At 41.2% G+C, this 20,503-nt stretch overlaps 1 protein-coding gene and 1 long non-coding RNA gene across 2 annotated transcripts; one reads left to right on the forward strand and one right to left on the reverse strand.

The window, feature by feature from the left end:
* Positions 1-629: 629 nt before the first annotated feature.
* Mettl14 (methyltransferase 14, N6-adenosine-methyltransferase subunit) lies at positions 630-19,864 on the reverse strand. Its single transcript, XM_048333777.1, has 11 exons — positions 19,645-19,864; positions 17,174-17,262; positions 15,763-15,850; positions 13,878-13,958; positions 13,514-13,601; positions 11,093-11,183; positions 9,716-9,857; positions 8,015-8,107; positions 5,492-5,608; positions 3,756-3,966; positions 630-1,849 (listed from the first exon to the last, which is right to left on the reverse strand). Exons 1-11 carry the CDS (start codon positions 19,708-19,710, stop codon positions 1,545-1,547), a joined length of 1,371 nt encoding a protein of 456 aa, XP_048189734.1. The 5' UTR covers positions 19,711-19,864; the 3' UTR covers positions 630-1,544.
* Positions 5,917-9,698, forward strand: LOC125341689. Its single transcript, XR_007209049.1, has 3 exons — positions 5,917-5,928; positions 6,694-6,695; positions 8,682-9,698. It is a non-coding gene; the product is annotated as an uncharacterized LOC125341689 (long non-coding RNA).
* Positions 19,865-20,503: the final 639 nt, after the last annotated feature.

Below are 20,503 nucleotides of genomic sequence, written 5' to 3' on the forward strand. Positions count from 1 at the left end.
ATCACTCCCTTAAACATTCTAACCCACTGTGATATGGAATGACAGCAGGAAAGCTGTTTGTCAAATGCTGTCTGTACTGGAAAGTCCTGACTGGCTGGACAGGTTAGGGGCACCCGGCTTTTGAGGCCTTAGTCTCATTGAGTGACACAACTCACCTTAGGCGCACTGTGAGAAGAGAACAGCTGAGCAACAGAATGCAAGGCCAGCAGCAGAGCTTTGATCTCAGGTTGCACTTTAACATTTGCTAACAATAATAATTCCACTTATAGAAAACAAACAACTTTCAGAGGTTTGTGAAGTTTCATTACAAAATTTATAACAAAATAAAACATAGTAATCAAGAATAATGTACTATCTTATTCAGGAAATTCATTTAAACATGAGTGAAGATACAGAAAGACAGCATGAAGTCTTATACAGCTGATGTGCACAGCCAGACCCTTAACACACACCACATGACAACCCCACTTGCAAGCTATACTCCCAACTGTTTGCAATGTGTGTGTGTGCCGGGCCTGGGGCTTGAACTCAGAGCCTTAGCACTGTCCCTGAGTTTCTCTGCTCAAAGCTAGTGCTCTACCACTTAAGCCATAGCTCCACTTCCAACTTTTTTTGGTAATTAATTGTAGGTAGGAGTCTCATGGACTTCCCTGCCTGGGCAGAATTTGAAACTTGATCCTCAGATCTCAGCCTTGTAGCTAGGATTATAGGCATGAACCACTGATGCCCAGGTACATGGATTTCCTAATAACAAGCTACAAGATTTATGTTATAACCTCATTAACAAATATTCAGATATCTGTTGTTGCCTCTGTTACTTTTGAGGAAAAGAAAGATGGGCGAGTACTGGCCTGAAAGTCGGCAGCAGCCTCAGTGCTTGGCATCGTCTGCCTCCGCCTCCTCAGGATGGGCAGGCTACCTGCAGCCACAGCAAAGGCCTGAGAACGGGCTTCTATTCTGACCTCTGCCTACACAGCCCTACCTCTCCCACCACCGCTTGTGGGAGCTCCGCCTCACATTCCTGTTCTGTCAATGTCTTTGGTACTCCAATGACATACGTACTTACTAAAATTCTCATTAAAGGAAGAAAAAAGTGTGCTTTTTATTGTTTAAATAAGACAGTGTTAAAGCCAGACCAAAGCTTCCCACTCGTCCCAAGCACCCTGGAGGAGGCTTCAGTGTCCCAGTACTGGGACAGCACACGTTGACCCCTGCCTGCAGGCGCTTATATGCAAAGATCTTTTGCACTTTTTACTCTTCCTAAAACGCAAAAACTGTGGATGAGATCAGGATAACTTCAGTCTAAAGTAAAACTACTTGTGCCCCTGCACTTTGTTCAGTTACACACCCAAGGCAGGCTCATCCGGAAGGACCATCTAGTTTTGAGGTACAGAATTGGACTGTGTGTGTGCCAAATGCAAGGGAGTTTGCTAGAATATTCCTGGCTGTATGGAGAAGCAAAAGTAAGCTGGAACCAAGACTGACAGTCAGCACCCCACAAGGGAGTTTTGAGCTGCACTACCAGAGACCCGTGTCTCTGAAACTTATCGAGGAGGGAAGCCACCTCTGTGTGCTCCTCCTCGGCCACCCCGAAAACCTCCTCGTTCTCCACGGAAGTTGGACCGATTTCTCTCTCGGCCCCGGCCAGCAGAAGTCCCTCCTCTCCCTCCACCTCTGGGAGCACCACCACCCCGATCAGACTTGGATTTGGGAGGAGGTGACTTTGGTCGCAGTCTCTCTATTTCCTCTGTACACCCAGTCAAGTAGGAATTCGGGGCGCTGAAATAGGAGGCATACGTTTCTGCATTGTAGTTGCTATTGGTAAGTGTTGGTCCAACTGTAAGCCAACCTGAAACAAAAGAAAAGCATTCTTTTTATTTTCCCTGTCTCTTATCCATCCTTTTGGGGGAGTAATATGAATCCCTAATCCATTCTCTTTTTTGGGAGGTGTCAGACCTTGAACTCAGGATGTGGGTGCTGTCCCTGAGCTCTTTTGCTCAAGGCAAGAGTTCTGCCACTTGAGCCACAGCACCACTTCTGGCTTTCTGGTAGTTAATTGGAGAGAAGAGTCTCACAGACTTTCCTGCCCAGACTGGCTTTACATCATGATCCACAAATCTCAGTCATCAGAGTAGCTAGGAAAACAGGCGTGAGCCACCGGCACGCAGCCCCAATTCATTCTTAATCATTAAAAATCCACCCAATGGTGAAAGCCTCTTACTGAATGTATGGCACTGATATCATGGTCATATCTTAGAGACCACCTATGTATCATGTTTTACCTTCTAGCTTATGACTTTCACAAGATACCATCCTCCCTACTCCCCATCCATGGTCTACATGCCACTTAAAAAAGCAATTACAAAACAGACCAAGTTTAGGTTCCTGAAAATTTACTAAGTTACACATACACTTCTTACTTACGAAAAGAGCACCACTGTTTCCTGCCCAAAATTTTGGAACCCATTGTTGCTTTACAGCAAAATATTCTCAGTCCACAGGTCGTAGAAACAGAGCATTCCCACCATCTTTCCATGGGCAGATGAGTGGATCAGACATTCACAAGAGGATATTCAAGTGACTAATATTTTGGAACCCATTGTTGCTTTACAGCAAAATATTCTCAGTTCACAGGTCGTAGAAACAGAGCATTCCCACCATCTTTCCATGGGCAGATGAGTGGATCAGACATTCACAAGAGGATATTCAAGTGACTAATATTTTGGAACCCATTGTTGCTTTACAGCAAAATATTCTCAGTTCACAGGTCGTAGAAACAGAGCATTCCCACCATCTTTCCATGGGCAGATGAGTGGATCAGACATTCACAAGAGGATATTCAAGTGACTAATATTTGAAACAGTGCTCAACACCACAAATCACCAGGGAAGTGCAAATCAAAACCAGGGAGTTATCACTTGCCCCCATCAACAGCCGATAATAATGGCTATTATCAATGCTGGTGGAATTGTGAATTAGGATACCTATTAGGGAAAGCAGTGTGGAGCTTCCTCAAAAAACCTGACCTAGAACTCCCTGTGATCATGATCCAGCAACGTAGCCAGAAGGGTCGAAATTACTGTGCTGAAGAGACATCTGCCCTTGCCTGTTTCAAAGTACTCTTCTTCACAGGAGCCAACATAATACGGAATCAGCTTGGGTATCCACTGACAGATGAGTGAATAAAGACAATGTAGCATACACACCTGATGAAACTAGAGAACACCATGTTCATTAATAAGTAAAGGAGTTGGGCACAGAAAGACAACCATGGCGTATTCTCACAGATAGAAACTAAACATCCCTCATAAAGATGTACAGTTGGGTTGGGGGAACGACTTCAAATGTCCTGTAGCACAGTGGAATACCTTGGTTGGTCACACACATCAAATACTCCAAAACAGTAGGGACCATTTTAAATACAACATTTTAAAAAATGGTGCATAGCTGTCTTTAGATACACCAATTACCCCACTCTGATCACATAATGTACACACATACAGCATAGACACTGAAGATTTGAAGCATCCCTGAAGGTTCGCCCAGTATAACAAGTGTGCCATTATGGCGGGGAATTATGACACAGGAGGAAGTGATAAGCATGCTGGGGCAGGGAGGATCTGGGCAATCTCTACTCTTAATTCTGCCATGAACCTAAAACTACAGATATATAATAATTATATTTTAGGAAGCACTGTGTCCTATTTCTTAACACCTGCATCACAAAGAATCAGCATTATCCTTTTTATTCCTACCTGGCCGAATTGTACTATCCCTCCCAAACAGATGGAGACGTCTTCTGCCAAGACAGAAATGTTCAATTATATGGAAAATCTCCACAGGCTTTTCAATGTTGCCGATCTCCGGTTCTTCTGTGATGATTAAGTCGATGTCAACATTGGCATGGATGAAGTCCCCGTCTGTGCTTCTCTTCACCGTTCCTTTGATCCCCATAAGGCAGTGTTCCTGTAGCAAACGAAGGGGACTCATTCATCAATAAGCACAGCTGGCAGCATTTTACACTGCTCATGTCACCAACTCTAAAACATTCTTGGTTTCTCTTAATCTTTAGGAAACTTTTATTGTAAACACTTGGTAGAAAGGCTTGGGAGGTGGGTGTGAGCAGATTACCAGGAAGTGGGAAAACTCACTGCTTTCAGAACACTAATGCAGCAATGCTCCACCAACACCGATTCTGTTCAATGTCAGTTCAATTCTAATACTACCTACGATTCATGAGCACAAAGCCAGAGGTGAAAGGCTCATTCTCATAGGACTGTCATCCTGCGAATCACAAGTCCAGACTGTCACCAATGCTTCTGACTGGCCAACTAGAAGTCAAATGTTCTAATAATTCTCTTGGGCTGAATCGCTCACCACAGTGGCTCATGGAACTCAGGAGAGTGGTTTAGTATTACATGCTCATTATAAAAGGTTGTGACTCAGGAACAGGCAGGTAGGAAAAATGCATATGATAAAGTGTGAGGCAAGGAACTGAGCTTCCAGATATGCCACCCTCAAAGCACCCCCCCTCCATGCCTGCCTTTAAATCCAAGGACTTAACAAAGATCCACTGCTGGCTCCCAAAAGCTCCTGAGTAAGAAATGCTGAAGCTGACACTAGTACAGTCCACTGAGGCAGAAACTCTCGGGACATTTTGGGTAGGAAAAAAAAGGAAGAAAAACGCTTCCCATGGGAAAGAAAAGTAATTTCTACTTATGAGTGTTGTTGCTATTTCTTGTTTCTAAGCCTAGAGAAAAAAAAATAATTCTGAGCATCAGAAATTTCAAATGCCCATATCTAACTTTGATATATAAAACTTAGAACATGGGGCTGGGGATATAGCCTAGTGGCAAGAGTGCCTGCCTCGGATACACGAGGCCCTAGGTTCGATTCCCCAGCACCACATATACAGAAAACGGCCAGAAGCGGCGCTGTGGCTCAAGTGGCAGAGTGCTAGCCTTGAGCGGGAAGAAGCCAGGGACAGTGCTCAGGCCCTGAGTCCAAGGCCCGGGACTGGCCAAAAAAAAAAAAAAAAAACTTAGAACATACAAGAATATTTTCCCCTTTCCAGCATGGTGGAGGTCAATATAAAATAGTGAATGAGGGGCTGGGGATATAGCCTAGTGGCAAGAGTGCCTGCCTCGGATACACGAGGCCCTAGGTTCGATTCCCCAGTACCACATATACAGAAAACGGCCAGAAGCGGCGCTGTGGCTCAAGTGGCGGAGCGCTAGCCTTGAGCGGGAAGAAGCCAGGGACAGTGCTTAGGCCCTGAGTCCAAGGCCCAGGACTGGCCAAAAAAAAAACAAAAAAAAAAATAGTGAATGAAACGCCTTAAAATTAATTTGGATATATTTGTGTAATGCTCAGTGTTATTTTTATAAGTGTTAAGAAAACAGTCCTGCTACTGAAATAAATTAAACAGCATACAATGATCTGGAAAGTTTTGAGAGACTAAAAAGAACACAAACAAAACTAATGATAATACCTTTGTTCTCTGGAAAACAGCCTTTGGATCTAGAGTCTTCGTCTTTCCAGGGTTATTTTTGTTGGTTTTAATCCAACAAATATCTTCACATCTTCTGTAACCCCACTTGCGTAAACACTAGAAATTTAAAAAATTAAGTTTATCAATTAAAGAAATAATACCTTCAAACTTTTCTAGAGGGACACTAAATTCTACATTATTAAAGTAACTTTTGAGTATAGATATAGAAGGAAAAAAATGGTAGCCATAATACAGAATGCAAATATATATATAACATTTATATCATATATAAAGTATAAAAAAAGATTACATCATATTCCAACCAATTCATTATTACAGACTGGGCATTCCTAATCAGCAAATTTTAAATCACAAATGCTCTCAAAATAACTTTTCAATTGTTAATAAAATATTCAGATGGTTCTGGATTTGGGAGCGTTAAACTCCCAAATCTGAAACACTTTTGTCTGAAACATTTGAATGGGGCCACTGGCCTGCCCTACCTTCCACTGCCATCGACAGACAATGAGCTGTCAGGTGTAAGGAAACTGCATAATCACAAAATAATCCAAAAGAGAATCTGAATCCTACCACCTCCATGTTCTGTCTGCTGACATAGGCAAATACAGCTGAACTCTCCTGACAATTCTCTTCAAATAAGCTCTATAAAACTTCATTTCTGTATTGACTACGTTCAACTGCACACAAAATTGCTATGCCTATCTCCTTATTGGGTAAAATTGTACTTTTGACCTTTAATAATCATCAAAATAGAGATATGATCTTCAGTATCCAAAATCTGCTAAATAAGATTATATGGAAAATACTAGTTTAGTTAAACCATTGCTCAGAGTGGCAGGTGCAGGGCTTACCAAATGCAGGCGCTGGCCAGCTACTGAGAATAAAAGCATGAGTAAGATCTGGTCCCGATCTCTGGCCCAGTGAAGAGCAAATGGTATAGTGCATATGCTGATATTGCCCACTGAAGAGCAAAGTAAGGAAGAATAAGCAAAGTGTATAGTGCAGTACTGTTTGTAGTATGATCAAGTATACAGAAAGGTAAAACACATAATTGTCATAAATGTTCTCCACTACTCATAGTGAGCTAACAACTCAAGTGAAACTTAAGATTTTTACTTAAATAACTATCAAGGACCAAGATCAATACAATAGTCCCCCCTTGGGCTGGGAATGTGGCCTAGTGGTATAGTGCTTTCCTAGCATGCATGAAGCCATGGGTTCAATTCCTCAGCATCACATATATTGAAAAGCTGGAAGTGGCACTGTGGCTTAAGTGGTAGACTGCTAGCCTTGAGCAAAAAGAAGCCAGAGACAGTGCTCAGGCCCTGAGTTCAAGCCTCAGGACTGGCAAAAAAAAAAAAAGAGTCCCCCCCCTTAGCTTGGAGTTAATTAGTGATGAAAACAATGCTATTATCCAGTAGCCTCTAACTCACTACTTCCAAATATAAGGAATACAAAGGAAATGAAGAATGTCAGTCCTTGAGTAGAAATTTACTTCAATATGATCCTAACTTATCTCACATAATCTTAAAATCTTCATCTGTCAAATGGACAAATTAGCAGGATTAAACAGGACCGCTTCCTGTACAGAGAGTGATATAACCTAAACTAGGAAAGTGTTACCCAGTGACACATGATGAAACCAATCCCCAGAGGAGTTGTATCTCTTGGACCAAAGTTCCTGCTGCACACCAGTGAATTAAGATCAAACGGAAGACTTCTGATAGAGAGCCAAGGGCCCCACTATTTCTGGTTAAAGGCACTTATGGTCACTTATTTCTTTTTGGCAAACTACTCCAAATAATAAAGAAGAAGAAAAGTTCTGAGATGCAAACGAGTCTAAAAGACAATAAGCTGAGGAGTTCCGCCGTTCTCTCTCCAGTCAGGCATTCAAACTATGCGGTACAGAGGCTGTGTTACTCCCCCAGTGTGTCCCCCACTTGGAGTTCAGAAGTCAACACTACTCAGAGCAAGTGTTTGCTACTCATAAAGAGCAACAAACAGTTCACTCTTTTGCTATTATCTTGAGCTTCAGCCTCTAACTTATTCTCTTCCTGTACACCTACTAAACTGTATTCTGAAGAATCAATATTTATTTACCTTAGTGCTTGTTAACTAACTTAGGGCCTTACACGTTTTTTCCTTGAATATTTTAGAACTACTCAAGAAACAAATGACAGAATAACATGAACATTTACACTCTTTCTGCAACATACTGTTATATTTTTTTCTTTATGAATTTAGGAACCCACAGTAAAAGAATCTGATTTTGCTGGGTGCCAGTAGCTCATGTCTGTAATCCTAGCTACTCAGGAGGCTGAAATTTGAGGACTGCTCAAAGCGTGCCTGGGCAGGAAAGTCCATGAGACTATCACCTCCAACTAACCACCAAAAAAGCTGGAAGTCCAGATGCAGTTCAAGTGGTAATGGAAAGGGACAGAGTGTAGGACCCAAGTTGAAGCCCCAGAACCAAAAAAGAAAAAAAAAAAAATCAGATCTTACCACTCTTCCAAGGTCCAGGCCTTCCCCAGAACCACACCAGAGAAATATAAATGACCGTGGTGCTGCAATCTCATCTATCTCTAACTTCATAATCTGTAAGAAAACAAAACATGAGACCACCAAAAAAGCCAGAAGTGGAGCTGTGGCTCAAGTGGGAGAGTACTAGCCTTGAGCAAAAAAGTTCAGGGATAGTATGCAGGCCCTACACACACACACACACACACACACACACACACACACACACACACACACAAAAGTTAAATTTGGGGGTCACTTGGACCCAGCATCTGCAGATAGTATGCAGGCCCAGCACACACACACACACACACACACACACACACACACACACACAAAAAAAAAAAAGTTAAATTTGGGGTCACTTGGGCCCAGCATCTGCAGATAGTATGCAGGCCCTGCACACACACACACACACACACACACACACACACACACACGAAAAAAAAGTTAAATTTGGGGTCACTTGGGCCCAGCATCTGCAGATAGTATGCAGGCCCTGCACACACACACACACACACACACACACACACGAAAAAAAGTTAAATTTGGGGTCACTTGGGCCCAGCATCTGCAGATAGTATGCAGGCCCTGCACACACACACACACACACACACACACACACACACACACACACACACGAAAAAAAAAGAGTTAAATTTGGGGTCACTTGGGCCCAGCATCTGCAGATAGGTCACTGCAGGAACCACCAACAGTTGCTTTTCCTAGATGCTTTTCCCCTTGTCCCATCTCTGCCACACTAACAGGATATTCTGAATATTCAAAACACCTTAATGCCTTCATACGAAAAGTTCAAGCTCCTGAGAAATCATCTCAGTGTAACCCTAATCTATTCTCGAACCATATCCACCCACAAAGCAGACACTATCTTCTACCTCTATCTCTTGTATTCTCACTCTTCCTTCAGCTAAGAATCCTTGCGCCCCAACTTTCGTCACTGAGCCAGTTCCACCTGAATACCCTTCGCAGGTGTCACTTTCTGCATGCTCACATGCCGTTTTCCTTTGCATGGTCAGTGCTCTCATTAGCATCACGCTATTCTCCACTACAGAGCCAACAGAATCATAATGCAAATGTTGTTCAAGGGCCCTGCTCATCCCTATTCCCTCAGTATGAAGTGTTGAATCTGTAGGAAGTTATGCAGTAATGAGTAGTGCTCAATTAATATTTGTTACTTTTATTATTGGATCAACAGATCCAGATACTTTATGTAACTGAATTGAAATAATCAGTTATTTAGGAAAATTTAACTTTATCATGATGAAATTATGTGCTTCCATGTCATGATCTATACTGTACAAGACTGCAAGTTGTATATAAGAACAGAAATGTATACATACACATACATATTCCAATGCTTCTTACTAAAACTGAACAAATGCTCAATGAATTAGAAATCATTCCATTTGCTTTTAGATTTTCCCAATATATTCAAGGACTCTACAAGTAGGATTATGGTTCTTTCATAGTTTACTTACTAGCTGCTCAGGTTTTACTCAAAAATAAAAACAAATTAAAGACAATTTATTATATGTCAGTGTTCCTTGGACCTTCAGCTACAAAAAGTTCTATAAATTTTTATTTATTATCAATACAAAAATAGTAGTTATAGTCTTACTTTCTGATCAAATAAACATTTGAAATATCGATAAAGTATGATCATACATCATCCCAAGTCCAGCACTTTTCATTAGCCGTGATGCCAGTCTCTCTGTAATATTCTTCTAAAGGAGGTTCCAGAAGAATCACATCAAATTTGGGTGTTAATTCTCGAATATCAAAGGCTTCTATATCTGCCTGTAAGTACCTAGTTTAAAAAAAAAAAAGAATAAGTAAAAGATTTTCAAATACCTTGTAGACAGTAATCAAAGAAATGGCTTAACTATTACTAAACAGTATTGTTAAATATTTTCAAAGTAATATATTTCGGAGGGTCTTCTTTCTTCATCATAGATATGAATCCATCAACCGATATCTCTGCCCTATGACATAGGACAAGACAAAGTAAATGCCACATTATTTCCCATTAACAGCCATTTATATTCTGCACTTTTACACTGAAGTCTACACTCAGATCTGAGTCCATAACCCACTTTCCATTGCCACTGGAATGTTCTAAGAAATATTGTATTGCTTTTTTCTCGATTATTTAATTAGGTAAGATAAACTATTTCTCACAAAGTTTCAAGTTCATCCCCATAAGAAAATTTGTAAATATGGACATAATTTTCTTTTAACATGTGTTCATTAGTAAAAATGTACATATTAGTAGTCTTTACACATGACATAATGGTAATTATTACCGGTTTAAAGATATTTCATGTAACTTGAAAGTATTTTAAGTTTAAGGAATATTTTAAAATAGATAAATATTAGAATATACCTAGACTTCCCACTGATTTTAGGTTGTTCTAATGACAAACAAGTTACAAGTATAAGATATCCAAATACAGTCCAAATTTAAAACTCCTTATATACATACATTTCTAAGAAAACCTTATTCTGTTGAGCAAAAGGTAAAATAAATTATTGTATTCCAAGTGGTTAAAAATAGTATTTCAGTATGGCAAGTTATAATTTTTGTTTTCTTTTTCTTCACCTAAGTGCCCTAAACTTTCAACAAATTACTTTGTGAAGGGGGAAACAAGTCATTAAAGGCGCTTTATGCAAATTATCAATACAAGCATCTGGCTGGCTGGTGATGTAGAACACTGACTCAGCACGCTCAATGCCTTAGGTTCAATCTCTACCACCACCACACACACACACACACACACACACACACACACACACACGGAAAAAAAAAAGAATACAATAAATCCAAGTGGTTTTCTAGGTCAGAAGACTTAGAAAATTGGAGGCACTGTAATTATCTAGCAAGTTAAATTAGAACCCATTATGTACTCAACTAAAGAATTCCAAGAAACAGACCCATGGAATATTTTAACATCAAGCACAGTTTTCTTGAAAAGCAAGGTTATAGGATGAACAGACTGCTACTTTAAGGCACAGTTAGGAACAAAAAGTAACAGAGCTACTTACATTGGAGGGGTGTTAGACTTAGCTATTAACTCATCTTTTAGCCTGATGAGTTCCCTTAGTTTGGGATATTCTTCAAATCTGTCAGCTAAACCTAAGGAGGAAATATAAAGTACAATTTTTAATTCAAATAAAATATTAATGTATTAATGAATTCATAGCTTTTAAGTTCTTCCAAGAAAGCAAAACAACACACACACACACACACACCCCATTACTAAGGTTTGAATTCAGGACCGCATGCCTGTTAGGCAGGCTATGAGCCACACCCCAGTCCCTTTTTTAAAATAGGGGTGAGTCTCATTTTTGGCCAGGATCAGCCTCGGTCTGTGATCCTCCTACTGATGTCTCCCCATGAAGCTGGAATCCTAAGTGTGCATGCACTCCATGCCCAGATTATTTACTGGGAGGGGACTCTCACTACCTTTTTCCTAGGTTGGCCTTAAGCCACCATCCTCCCAATCTCTACCTTCCCAGCAGCTAGATTATAGGGGTGTACCACCATATCCAGCCTCATTCTTTTTCTTTTAGTATGCTTTCCTCTCATATTGAACATAATAGTAACAATAGGTTATGTAAACTTCATTCAAACATCAAAAGTTGTTGACTGGGCATAGTGGTGCATACTTAGAATTTCAGCTACTCAAGAGGCAGAGATCAGAAGGTGATCAGAAGGCGAGATCTTCCTGGGTTAGGCAAGACTCTCTCGCAACCAAGTTGAGCAGAGTGACATGCACTGTGTTCCCAGCTAGAAGGGACCTTCTACCGAAGGACTGTAGTCCAAGGCCAACCTCAAGCAGAAACTGGAGGCTCTTAGCTGAAAAGTAAACAGGGCTGTGGGCATTGCTCAAGTGATGGAGCACCTGCCAACAAGCATGGGGTGCTGAGTTCAAACCCCTGTACTGACAAAACACAAAAGCCACATGTTTTTACCATCAAGAGTAAAAATGAAAAATGTGAAAGTTTTCCAACCAATGTAAATCACACTTCAAATAAAACAAATTTGAAGATTTTGTGATGGTCAGATTTTGTGATGGTCAGCAGAGTAAGCTCTTTAATCTAACAAAAGCTCTTTAGCCTAACAAAATCGAAGGCCTAATTTAAAGAATTTGATGAACAGATGTGTAGTGTCCTATCTAAAATATGAGGACGGGAAATGGAGGCATGGCTAACTGTAAAATGCCAGCAGTGAGCAAAAAGAACTCAAGACCCTGATTTCAAGCCCTAGTACTAGCACCAAAAGAAAAAAAAAGGAGAGGGGGGTAGAAAAAATTATGCAATTATAAAATAAACTGAAAAGAAAACAATACAAGGGACCAGGAATGTGGCTTAGTGGTAGACTGCTTGCCTAGCATGCATGAAGCCCTGAGTTTGATTCCTCAGCACCACATACACAGAAAAAGCCAGAAGTGGTGCTGTGGTTCAAGTGGTAGAGTGCTAGCTTCGAGCAAAAAGAAGCCAAGGACAGTGCTCACGCCCCGAGTTCAAGCTCTAGGACTAGCAAAAAAGAAAGAAAGAAAGAAAGAAAGAAACAGTACAATACAATATATAAGAGGATTGATTGATAATGAGTATAGAGCTTGTTTAGCAAAAATGAAAATGTTCTACCATTAGTGGTGGTAATGGTTGCTAACAACCTCATGGGAACACTAAAAGATTTATACTAATTCACTAATTATACCATTAAATGGGTTGACTACAGTACACAAATTATCTACAAAACAAAGACCTCAGCAGAGCCAAAACAAAAGTAGCATTGCTCAATGGAAAATAAAGATCTACTAGAAGCATTGAGATGAGAAAGAGCAAGTCCAAGCTGGGAAAAAAAAATAGTTAAAATTAACCTGAAAAATGAATAAAGGGGCTGTGAATATGGCCTAGTGACAAGAGTGTTTGCCTCGTATACCTGAAGCCCTAGGTTCGATTCCTCAGCACCACATCTATATAAAAGGCCAGAAGTGGCACTGTGGCTCAAGTTGGCAGAGTGCTAGGCCTTGAGCAAAAAGAAGCCAGAGACAGTGCTCAGGCCCTGGGTCCAAGCCCTAGGACTGGCAAAAGAAAAAAAAGATCAAGTACTTCATCAGCTTTTGGAAACTACCCTCATTTTAAAATATATTTTCCATGATTGATATTATTCTGAAGTACTTTGCAAGTGTTAAATGGTCTTAAAAGTAACTAGTAAGGGCTGGGAATATGGCCTACTGGTAGAGTGCTTGCCTAGCATGCACGAAACCCTGGGTCCAATTCCTCAGTACTACATTGACAGAAAAAGCCGGAAGTGGCGCTGTGGCTCAGGTGGTAGAGTGCTAGCCTTGAGCAAAAAGAAGCCAAGCCCCACAATTGGCCAAAAAAAAAAAAAAGAATAAAATCACAAGCATATAATCAACAGCTTACAATAAGAGAACCCAAATCCATCTGACATACCTACATCCCTGATGAAATTCTGAGGTCTATGTCCAGTATCTACAAAATGCTGGCAGTAATCATTATGAGGATTTAAGCTCTGCGTTCCCTAAAGAAAGTGTCAAAATTAAATTAGTGGCATGCACTGCAATGCAGATACAATAACTTTGAAAATACAACGAAAGTAATAACACAGTCTCTTCAGGAGATGATGACATGAACATACCACCATCCCAACCTAAACACAAGAGTATTTCAAAAGTAACTTAGATAATTCTAATTGTATTAGTGATTCTCAGTAACTGAAAGACAAATAGATACAAACAATACTTTCAGGCACATAATTTAAATATGTGCTGTTATAAGATTTAAAAATTGATTTTACCTTAAGGAAAGTACTAGAATCTTTGTAAATCTCTTCTTCATATGGCAAGTTCTCTTCTTCCTGTTGCATTTCTAGTTCATCCTTTGAAAAGGAGCATTAAGGAAACATTTAATGTATATGGTCTATCTCCTTATTATATCTTAAGACTCAGAATATTTATTTCCCTAAGATTATGTTTCAAATTAGCATTAAAAAACAGTAAAGGCTTTGCTTTCCTATCACCAGATCTAAGTAGTTGATTAATTTTACAATAAATTTTTTCTCATTATTATGAATAATTACCTACAATTAATGTTATTTACTCAACTGTCTAGCATCATCTCATATAAATGTTAGAATGAGGGGCTGGGGATATGGCCTAGTGGCAAGAGAGCTTTCCTCGTATACATGAGGCCCTGGGTTCGATTCCCCAGCACCACATATACAGAAAACGGCCAGAAGTGGCACTGTGGCTCAAGTGGCAGAGTGCTAGCCTTGAGCAAAAGGAAGCCAGGGACAGTGCTCAGGCCCTGAGTCCAAGGCCCAGGACTGGCCAAAAAACAAACAAACAAACAAATGTTAGAATGATTATTATTATTAATGGGCAAGTTTACTTCTTATAGGTATAAAATGTTCTAATATTAGTAACTATGTATGTTCTACCTAATAAAATCACAAATATTTGTTATGTATAAGCACATATTAAAATGAAACATGTAAATTAGTACTCATGAGAATAGGTATTATGTCACTGAACTTCCTAAAAATTTAGGAATGAAATAGAACTACCAAAGTAGGCATTTGATTCTACAATAAATATGTACTATTAAAATTGTTGAGGTATTTTTGCCCAAAATACTTCCTCTTAAAATATTGCTATTAGAAGTCCAGAAGTTTGCTTTTTCTTGGGCCTCTTTCTGCTGTGTAGCCCATGAGTTCTCAAAACATTTAAACTGTACTACCCTATATTGGAGAACAAAAAGAGACTAAGGTAGTCTCTTCAAATCAAACCCAGTTATCCAAAGTTACTTGTACACTTATTAATTCATTCTTCTTAAAAAATACTACTAGAGTTTTAATTCCATTTCCTGCATGGGGAGGAGGAAATGTTTCTTTCCTCCATTTCTCCCTGCTTTAATCCTGCTAAAATTGCTTAAAGTCTTTTTATAACACTGAAAAATAAATATTGCCAGTGCTTACTAAGAATTTTGCTAAATGCTTTATATTCATAACTATAGGCCACATTTACATTCATAAAGGAAGAAGACATGCAACTCCTACATAAAATGAGGGGAATGATAGGAAAGCTTTAATTTTTTCTTTCTCTTTTTTTGACAGTACTGGGATTTGAGCTCAGGGCCCATCACTTGCTGAGCTGGGGCAGTACTACTCACTGAACCACATCTCCAGCCTTGTTTTTATTGGTCATGTTTAGGATACAGTCTCCCTTTTCCTCTGAACTGTGATCCACCTACTCCAGGAGTGTCATCGCTGCTATGATCACAGGCATGCGTGCACCGCATCCAGCTACCTTCCATGAGACAGGCTTATGAACATTTGTTTTTCTTTGCCTGGCATGGCCTAGAACCTTGCTATTCCCTACTCCCTACTCCCAATCCTGGTCTCTGACTTGGAAAGACAGGTGTGCACTGCTGAGCCCAGCTATGAGTTGAGGTCTCTCAAACTTTTCTCCCATGCTGAGCTGAGCCTACAATCTCCTACTATTCTCAGCCTACCAACACAATTACAGATGTGAGCCACTGGTAACCATTTACATGCCTTAATTTAACTGATAACAGATGCAACTGACAATGGTTTTCACCTAGGTTCACATTCAGCTTCCCATCTAATTGGTTTTCTTACATGTAAGTCTATTACTATAAGGATTTTCTTTTTCTTTACTTGCCTTATATTCTTCCACTTTGTCCTCATCTGTCTCTCCTTCATCCAAACACTTACGTTTTGCATTTGGAGCAGAGGTATCATAGGAAGCCCTGAAAATTAAAATAGAAGCATCATATACAAATACATACAGACACACATAGGCATCTACTGGCATTACTGAATAACAGGCTCTAAAAACAGAACAAGGCAGATTTCTCCTAGTTAAATGACATCTGTTTATTCTGTTTACAAATGATCCCATTCTAAATGACGATATTGTATTTTCTTGAGAAAGCAACTAAAGAAAAAAGCTGTTATAAAGAATATATTAAAAGCCAGAGGCCAGTGGCTCACACCTGTAATCCTAGCTCCTGAGGAGACTGAGATCTGAGAATTGTGGTTCAAAGCCAGCCCAGGCAAAAAGTCTGTGAGATTCTTATCTCCAAACAACCCCCAGAAAACCAGAAGTGGTGCTGTGGCTTAAAGTGGAAGAGAGCTAGCCTTGAACTTTAAAAAGAAAAAAAAAAAGCTCAAGGACAGCACCCAGGCCCTGAGTTCAAGTCCCACAACAGACCAAAAAAATAAAGGAATATGTTAGAAAAAGATCAGATTCCAAATTTAAAAAATTGAGTACTTGAAAAAAGTTCTAAACTGTTTTCTGAGCAATCAAATGAATATCACTTTCAGAACAAAGTATATTTTCTTCTTAAATTTATAAAACATAATTTATACTTTAAAATACAATTTTTTTCTGATGCAAGCTTTATCAGTCTAACATTCCTTGTTCTAATACTTTTTGGAGGACAGCCCTAGTATTTGAACTCAAGGCCTTGTTCAGCTTGCTAACTAGGCTGGTGCTCTACCACTTGAGCCATATACTTAGCCTTGTTTGTGACTTTTTTTTTTGCCAGTCCTGGGGCTTGAACTCAGGAATTAAGCACTGTCCCTGGCTTCTTTTTTTTCTTTTTTGCTCAAGGCTAGCACTCTACCACTTGAGCCACAGTGCCTCTTCTGGCTTTTTCCATGTATGTGGTGCTGAGGAACTGAACCTAGGGCTTCATGTATGCAAGGCAAGCACTCTACCACTAGGCCATATTCCCTATGTCCCTAGCCTTATTTGTTGCTAGTGGCAAACTTTTCTACATGGCTGGCCTTAAACCTCAATTCTCCAGATCTAAGTCTCACAAGTAGCTAGATTATAGAAATGAGCCACCGGCGCCTTGCTTCAGCTACTTTTTAAATGAAAAGTTACTGTATTCAGAGAATAAAGTTTCACAATCCAAAAGTTGGCCCTCAAATCCCATGTTTCCAGCATCTATCTGTGGATGCTACTACTTATGGCAAAACATGTACATCTACAGTTAGTTGTTTATTAAAACATAGTCCCTTTCAAAATATTAACCAGTATGTCACTGAACAATTACCCTACTTACCTGCAAGTTTCTCTTGTTTCAGCAATTTCTCTCTGTTCTTCTTTGCTATTTAACACAGCACCAATGCTGTCTGCACTTTCAGCTCCCAACTGAGGGGAAAACCCAAAAATCAGATCACAAAATTGTGATAACTGAGAATGATTTGTTTCAGCTGGAAAAGTATGTTACGCTTTTGATTATACTTGAAATTAAGACAATTTTAGTCAACTTTTGACTTTTAAAGTCAATAATAAAACATGAACTGGTAGTAGCAATAGCCCCCAAAGAGCAGCTAACACCATGTGTATGTGTGTTTGTAGGTACCATATTGAGCACTTTGTATATGTCAGCTCATATGTAACTTAGTGACTGTGCAAGCCAAAACATACCCAGTGTTATTTAAGCTAGGCTTTTATAACTGATGGCAGGCACAATTCTGAGCCTCACTTTTAAGGTTTTAACATTAAAAACAGTAATGTCAACTTTAACTGGCATCTGAATAATTTCTACAAAATGCAACGAATGCAATTAAAGTCAAAGTTAAGTACGGTAGAATCAATTCATGAAAATGCAAAGGTAGACTAGAAAGTGCAGAATAGCATGAAGAATATTTAGTATTTCGAAGCAGCAGAGGATAAGAGCAGCAGTCACCAGCCTTGATTTTAAACAATTCCTATCCTTTTGACTGCCAGCACATCCACTGTCCAAAACTCTCCCCTCCACCACAAAATCTTCCTGACTCTTCCTTTTGGTCAAGAGACAGCACATTTACTTCCTATAGACAAAACTTCCTAGCTTTCTTCCATGGCTGGCTCCTCCCTCGTTAGTCATAGTTCCTCTTTTCACACTCCTATCTCAGAATACCAGGTGTTTCCTCCAAGAGTTCTTCCATGAGCATGAGCATAACACACAGAAGGAGCAGAGCCCTTCTCAGCATCGTCATTTCCTAATTCATTTGCAGCACAGTACAACTTTCAATTCTTCCTTTATGTTCTATTTATGTCATTATACCACAATTCCCAATTATTTGTACACTTACAAAGTTTCCTTTGGTTCACTTCTTCCCATTCAATGTAACCTCACTGAGAACCCTATCTGTCTTGTTGATAACCTCTATGTTCAGGAGCCAGCATAGTAATGCTGACCCAGTAAGTATCTCAATGAAGGAAAGAGATTTCCTACCTGGATCTAAATTACAATACAATGTAGTACAAGACAGATGCTTTATTTATTTATTTAGCGTTGGTCCTAGGGCTTGAACTCAGGGCCTGAGTTCTACCTGAGTGCTATCCCTGAGCTTTTAGAGAGCTTTGAAGTGAAAATTAAGTAAAAGACCTTATGAGGGGACACCAAAGTGCCACCAAACATTTCTGAATATATGACAAGAGTTAGCAGAAAGAGAAAGAATATCTCCTCTGAGAGGTTTCAATGCCAAACAAAACGAAATCCAAATTCTCATATTTCAAACAAGGTACCACACTTATTCATCAGATCAGAAAGGACAGGTTTCAGATTAGCACTTAGTAAAACCAAAATTCTGCACTGAAGTGAACTGCAGGATGTCTCCCTATCACTTGTGTTGATCTCATGGCAGAATAGAAAACAGCCTTTGATTCCCCTGCACGGGAACTCAACCAACCAGCAAACATCAACTTACTCATCCACAAGAAGCAGTGGAGACGGGCTTAGAAAACAACCTTTTGTGGAGACAGAGGGACAGGGGTACAACCTGATGAGACTTGAGTGACCAGGGTAAAATCTGAAACCCATTTATTCACTAAGTAAATTGAATGCTTCCAGTTTCGTGGGGGGGGGGGGGGACATCTAAATAATAAATGAAATACAAATATTAGATGACTCCATCTTCGAATATATAAATATCAAAGATGTTGCACAAAAGAGGCAAAACCTAAAGTCTACCCCCAGGCCACCTGCAATGCAGTTTTCCGAACACGACCACGAAGGAAAGACTTGATAAACTTATTTCAAAATGAATCCCAAGAACATGTGCTGACTGCAGGGAAAGGCCGGGCAAAGAAGGTGGTATAAATAGAGAAAAGAGAAGCGAGCGTGGGAGGAGATGTCAGGTCACTTGTCCTCGCGGGAACTGCGGAAATGTATTCACAAAGGCCAGTACCGTGCACGCCCGCCACTGAGGATCACGCCAGACCGCTGGCGGCAAACACGAAAGGTTTGGGTTTGGTCACCAACAGAGGCTGGTCCCGTGAGAACAGAAAGCAAGGGCGAGACTCGGGAGGGGGGAAGGGGGGACGTCCACAGCGGCAGCAAAGGGGGGGGGGGCAAAGAGAATGGGGGAAGGAGGGCGCAGTGGGGTGTGGGGGCATTGGGGTAGAGGAGGGAGTGGGGGCTATGGAAGGGTGGGAAGCTACGGGGAGACAGGGTGGAGGGCGGAGAGGGGCGGTGAGGGATGAGGAGGGAGGACACGGCGGGGGCGGGGGCACTGTCGATCCCGCCCCGCACCGGCCGCGGACCTGCTGAGCCAGGAGTTGCCGCCGTAACTTCTGTCGCTCCCGGATCTCCTGCAAGCGACTATCCATGCCCCAGCTCGTGTTTCTCACTGTCTCGAAAACTCGTTACTGGCGAACGGACGCCAATTGTTCTTCCGGACCCGCGGATCGCTGCCTTCACCCGGGAACTTGCAGCAGGGTCGTTTCCCTTTTCCTCCGTGGGGCACTTCCGGTGCTGCTAGACTTGGCGCGGCCACCTGCGGAAGTCCCGCCTCCTGGCGTCACCCAGACGTGGGTTGGTGATGTCGCCTAGGCAAGAACCAATGAGCGCTGCTGAAGCCCGAGGCGCGCTGTCTGGCGTGGTAAAAGCGGGCCCGCTGTGGCCTCCTCTGAGTCCTCATCCTGGTGGCTGCGGAGCTGACTGCTCTCCAGTGATAACGGGCACCGACCAGGGCGCTCGGGCACCGGCCAGGACACTCCGGGCCCGGCCACGACGAGGACCAAACCAGGAACTCCTGACGCGCCTGGCCGAGCGAGCCAGACCTCTGCGCTTCCAAGAGCAGCCGCCGAAGCCCGGCAGCGGGGCTCACACCTGAAGTCCTAGCTTCTCAGGGCCCTGAGATGTGAGGATCTCAGTGCAAGCCAGCCCTGGCAAGAGAATACACGAGATCCATCTCCAGTCGACCACCGGAAAGCTGGAAATGCACCTGTGGCTCCAAGTGGTAGAGCGCTAGCCTTGAGCAAGAAAGCTAAGGGACAGCACCTCGGCCCTGAGTTCAAGCCCTGGACCAACACACACACACACACACACACACACACACACACACAGCACCAACCGAGACACCCGGGTCATATTCTTGTGACATTCCCAACGATGTGTTCA

The sequence above is a fragment of the Perognathus longimembris genome, chromosome 24, assembly GCF_023159225.1.
Source record: "Perognathus longimembris pacificus isolate PPM17 chromosome 24, ASM2315922v1, whole genome shotgun sequence".
NCBI lineage: Eukaryota > Metazoa > Chordata > Mammalia > Rodentia > Heteromyidae > Perognathus > Perognathus longimembris.